Source organism: Mytilus edulis, chromosome 11, assembly GCF_963676685.1.
Source record: "Mytilus edulis chromosome 11, xbMytEdul2.2, whole genome shotgun sequence".
NCBI classification, from domain to species: domain Eukaryota; kingdom Metazoa; phylum Mollusca; class Bivalvia; order Mytilida; family Mytilidae; genus Mytilus; species Mytilus edulis.
Window position 1 is genome coordinate 51,132,963 of NC_092354.1, and position 6,000 is coordinate 51,138,962.

The 6,000-nt window shown below is 31.0% G+C and overlaps 1 protein-coding gene across 1 annotated transcript in view; it reads left to right on the forward strand.

The window, feature by feature from the left end:
• The window catches only part of LOC139495762 (uncharacterized), a 29,277-nt gene extending 23,812 nt beyond the window's left edge, over positions 1-5,465 (forward strand). Inside the window, exons 18-19 of the mRNA XM_071284141.1 lie at positions 425-565; positions 3,966-5,465. Coding sequence (XP_071140242.1) covers positions 425-565; positions 3,966-5,104 — 1,280 coding nt within the window. The 3' untranslated portion in view covers positions 5,105-5,465. The remainder of the gene's footprint in view (positions 1-424; positions 566-3,965) is intronic.
• The last annotated feature ends 535 nt before the right edge of the window (positions 5,466-6,000 follow it).

The window sequence follows — 6,000 nt, forward strand, 5'->3', positions numbered from 1 at the left end:
ATAAAACCATTCAAACAAGTAAACCAACTAACATCTTTTTTTCACCAGAAGATCAATTATTAGTATAAGAGTTTCGTTAAGATTTAAAAACAAGAATGTATAGAAGAGAAACACTTGAATCAGGAAAGTCTTACCCTCCCCGAGATCTTGAGTTCATTCCAGGTTTTTGATGGGGTTCGTGTTGCCTAATCTTTAGATTTCTATGTGATGCTTTGTTGATTTGTTCGTCTTTTCGTTTGGCATTGTCAGTTTTTCCTCGACTTTGGAGTTTTGAATGTCCCATTGACCGCTTTTTTGATAATCTTTATCAATATTCCTATTGGATATTTATCTCATTTTGTAAAACTGATCCCTGATTTCTTCTGTCAAGTATGTCAAATTTACATCAACGTATACCTTATGTATAATTGTTTTCTAAATTCAGAGGCAGAAGAAATTACAGATTCAGATTTTGTTGAAATACAAGATTCAGACGAAGAAAACCCAAATTCAGACGAAGAAATTAAAGATTTAGACGAAGCAGTGATTGATTACTTTTCTGCGCCAAAGACACATTTATTACCAGGTGATATATATAATTACATAGGAATTCAATCGAAAATACACATTCGTTGAATACGACTTGAGTAGTTTTAAGATTTTAATTTCTCTTTGACCAAATAAAGGCAGTAGTATACCGCTGTTTGAGATTCGTAAATTGATTGAGAAAAAAAAACGAATCCAGGTTACAAACTATAACTGAAAATATAAGAGGAGAACAACGACACAACAGAAACACAAGATTAAAATGCAACACACACATAAACGATATATAACAAATCAAGGAACAACAAATATCTTTAGTATTGATATAAGGTGATGTCGCCTCATTTAACGTATGCGGCGACTTTTGACATACTTAACAAACCAATGTTCAGCACAAAAATTCACGAGTCTTTAATTGTTACTAGTAATCGAAACACATTACAAACCGTGTAGGAAAAAAAAAGAAAGGATCATTCAAACTGTATGTGGAATAGAATACCATATTATCAGTGCTTACATTTTAGTGAGTTGGCAGATGTAATTATGACAGAATATGGATAGATCTGATGGTAATCAAACCTATTATAAATTAGGCAATGATATGTAAATAATTTGTTTTTTTCAGAATTCTGAAAACGATTTACGTCAAATATATAAATTATGTTAAAATGCGTTTCCTTAAAACGATACAGAGGCCAATTGCCGAAATAAAAAAAAAAAATTTACGAATTGATATATTCTACAATAGGGGATTAAAAATGGTTGTACCTACTAGATGAATGCAAGTGGTACTTTAGAGATAGATGTTTTTAAACTACTGTAAATGACAAAATAATGATTGTGGCTATACCTAAGGCCTTTTTTGGTATATCAGCTCTTCACCTTTGTGATAAGTTATAGATTTAAAGATTTGTAGATTCAGTCATCACTAACGATACATTAAGTGTCGAAACGCGCATCTTCTGCAGAAGAAAATTAGTACCGGTAATGTTATTACTACCACTGGGTCAATGCCGCTGATGTTGGAAAATAAGTCCCGAAATATGATCAGCCTAGTGGCAAGCTCGGTGTTGACATTTAAGTGCGGATATAAGTTGCTGTTATGTAATGTTTATAATCTCTTTGAATTAAGAAATATATCCCCTTAAGGCAGAGCTCTCATCCCATATCTATTTAAGGCTATACGTCAGGACTTTAAAACGTTTGAAATAAACATAGGATTCTTTTAAAAAATGTTTGCCTCCAGCGTCACTGAATAGACATTCAGGGACAACATGAGCATTTGATGCAGTACAGATGTTACGATTATAACATGTTAATAACAATGAATAAGGAGTAAGGATTTTCCTCTTACCTTAGCCGTATTTGGCATAAACTCTTTGGAATTTTGGGTCATCTATTCTCTTCAACTTTGTAATTCTTTGGCTCTATAACTATTTTGATCTGAGTGTTACTGATGAGTCTTATGTAGACGAAATGCGCGTCTGGTGTATTAAATTATAATCCTGATAACCAATTTTTAGTATTAAGCTCGAAAACTGAAAATAAGAATGGAATGATACTGACCCAGAATACTAAAGTGTGTCATTACACCTGCGGACACTTAGGTAAACATTGCATATCTCCATTTTGCATAGCCAAATAGAGAACCAGTTGGATGCACAATATTGTCACGCGCTTTATCTGAGTCAAACCGTTTCCTTATGTTCCTGATATAAGTACCGCTGGACCCTTGTAATCATCAAACAACAGCAATCAATACATTAAATGTATACTCAATTACATTAAATACGTTGAAATTTGCAAAATAAACTGTCGTTAGGTGCCAAAAACGAACAAGTCGTCCATAGAATTATAACTTCTATTCTGATCATCTGTTCATTGTTGTAAGTTTTGTAATTCAACAGTTACGATATTTTGTTTTACAGAATTTGTCACTTTGAAATCCTAAAGGAGTTAAGCAATTAAAAATTTCTTTTAAAGGCTATATTTGTATATAGAATTATGGCTAAAGTCATGCCTGCATAAACTATTTTAGACCTATTGTTGGATTTATTGAATATAAATACTGTAAACTAGCACGGTATATTTACTGCAAAATGATTGCATGCACCTTTTAATAAATTACTCCTTTTATGTATATGTCATGTACAAGTTGCAATTTTGTACAGATTATAACATGTTACAAAATTATTGTACATGCTATAATTTATACAAAGCTAAAATGCAATTTATAACGTGTACACAATATTGCTTAAAAATGGTTTTAAGCTGAACAAAATTTTACAATAATAATAAAGCAGGCTATGCATGCATGATTGAAATTTATTTAATAATAAAGAACAATAATCAAAAGCAAAATAGGGGCTTTATTTACAGCATGCATAAAATACTAAAATTTCATACATTTTAGAAACAAGTATGTTTACTTGTTGCTTCAAGACAGAGACATTTGACACCTAGAATAGCACAAAACTTTCATTCTTCTACATTTACACCTTTAAGACTTACACATGCCTTTCTAACACTGACAATGCACAAAACCTTGCCCTCCGCTCAATGATAACTTACGCACTATATCTCTCAAACTCTCTTGCATTTGCAAAAAAGGAACCTGGTTTCTACTCAAGTATCCATTTATTTATCCAACTTTTGTTCCAATTTTATAGCCGCTTTATTCATTCACATTCATCACTTTTATGTTTCTCTCATCAGCAGGGCGAGAGAACATTTAATTAATTTATTAGATTTAACTTATCAATATCACTAGTTACAAGCAAAGATTATTTTTGCTTGATTTTTAATGTTTTTAAAATTGACAATTTAAGAGGATATTACTCCGAAAAATTGCATTTCTGAATGAATCTACATGAAATTTTGCTTATTTTTATTTCACCCTATCTTCTCGTATTTTATTTTACAATTCTATCATTTAGCTTCTAATCACACAATGATGTATTTTCCTGTATAATCAATCATAATGTGTAAAGGTGTCACAACCTGTAGCTTCAGAAAATTCCTGGCGACCAAATTTATAATTTAGACTCCTATACCACCTTAAGGTATAAAGTAATTACAAAAACTATTTGTCTCATGATTAACTGTATCAACAAGATATCACAATAACATGAATAGACAATAAAAAAAAATGAGGAAAATATTATTAAGGTTAATGGCATACTTTGTAATAATAGAAACATATTTTTATTTTCAAATTTTGTACAAGTTAAAACCCCTTTTAAGCAATAGTATGCACATGTTATAACTTATATATTTGCATTGGACAAATTATAACATTTTTGTACTTGGTATAACCTGTACAAAATCACAATTTGTACACGACATATACATTGTTTATAAGTTAGTTAGGTATCTCCAAATTTATAAAGGAAGCACGTTCATTCAATCTATTTATATGATCTATAAACTTGTTTTAATAGAAAACAAAGATGAACAGGATGGAACTCTCCTTGAATCAGAGATTAGGAAGAGTATGGAGAATGATATACTACATCGACTGAAAACCGATGGTGTGATTGCCACGACAAAATTTCTTATGGTGCAAGCGACGAAATGGAAAAGAGCAAAGGTTAAGATTGCAGTTGCTGGGCAAAGTTCTTCGGGAAAATCTTCCTTTATTAATGTTATAAGGGGTGTCGGTTATAAAGATAAAGGTTATGCGCAAGAAGGTTATGGAGACACAACCTTAGAGGTTAAATCGTATGTACATCCCAAATATAAGCACATATTATACTGCGATCTTCCGGGATATGGCACAACAACCATAACAAGAGAGAAATTTCTTGAAAAAGTCAACATTAGTAAGTATGACATGTTTATCATATTTTTCACCAGTGTACCTACAACTGATGACGAATGGTTGGTTAGACAATTACAAGAAGCCAAGAAACCGTTCTGTTTTGTAAGAACAAAACTTGATCAAGACATAGACAGTGGTAAACGAAGGGGTAAAAATGAAAAGACAGTTCTTAATGATATCATGTATACAATTGCTAGGGCAAAGGAAAGCATGCCAGCCTTAAAAGGAGCGGACATATTCATAATTTCAAATAACAAGCCATATATAGGAGATATGTCTAAACTAGTTAAATTCATGCAACAAAGAGTTACAACGGTAAAGTTTGAAGCAATTCTGTTTTCTATACCTGCCTTTACAGAAGAAATTATTGAGAAAAAATATAAAGATTTATTAGGCAGAATTACAAATGTTGCTTATTTACACGCAATGAATTACAGTTATCTGTATGCATCCCTAAAGGAGAATAACTATGATGATAATATCAGAGCTGAAATCACAACGTATTTTAAAGTATTTGAACTAGACAGTGTAGGTGTTAAAGACGTCCCGAATTTAAAGCACTACTACTCCGATGAACATATTCTCAAACTTTTGAAGATTTTCAAAGAAGAAATGCCAGGTTTTGGCTTACGGTTAGTGCCAATTTATTCTGTGATTAAAAAATACAGAGTTTGCAAGCAGTACCTAACGAATTTGCTGAAAGAACTGAAAGCGGATGCCTACACAATGTATAAGGAAATATTCAAACATAGAAACTAAATCAACGTTCGTACATGTAATAATTCCATTTGAATATAACAAACATTGCATATGTTAATATAAAGATTTATTCACATGTCTACTATGCTTTGTAGTAATATTTTATTGTATATATTTGTAATATTATATAGTACATGTATTTTATTTATAACAGTATTTTTATTATCATATTTTGCTGTGGAGAACATCAAAGAAACATGACTAAAGAGATGCAGTAGAAAGCAACCCTAATATTTCTTAGAAAATCCTTTTTAGGAACTGTAATGAAAAGTATAGTTTTAAAACAAAATACAAGTCTATTTCAGTTAGAAACATATTTTTTATGAATAAAATATTTAACAAAGTTGGAAACAAATTTACATATAAACTTTTTTATGTACCATAATTCTGTGATGTCAAATCTTATAATAAATTTGGAATTTTCGGGATTATTCTAAGTATGTTTAAGAAATCTCTGGCATAATCTTAAACATTTGCTTGTAAGATTTTATTTCGGGAAATCCCGAAATTGGTAAAAAAATCCATGTAACAAATATGTGCATGATTCAAGATTTATATTTTGGGGATTTTTCCCGAAATGTTTAAAGAAATTATTAGTCGGGAGTTCCAGCATATTTGTATGGTTTTCGGTATAAATCCCAAATATTCGAAGACATTTTTGTATATATTTTCCACTTGCTGGTTTATTTTTGTCGGGATTTTCCCGAAATGTTTTTCCGATATGTATTTTATTTCGTTTAAAATAGGGGTTTTCCCGTTTGCTATTTGTAGTTATTATTTATAGATGGGAACTAGTATAACTGGTTTTGTAACAGTATGTACTATTTATAAATTTGATGTTGGGTGCAGGAGGCACGAGGAAAGTTTTGGCGGTTTTTATGGGTGTGGTTTAATGG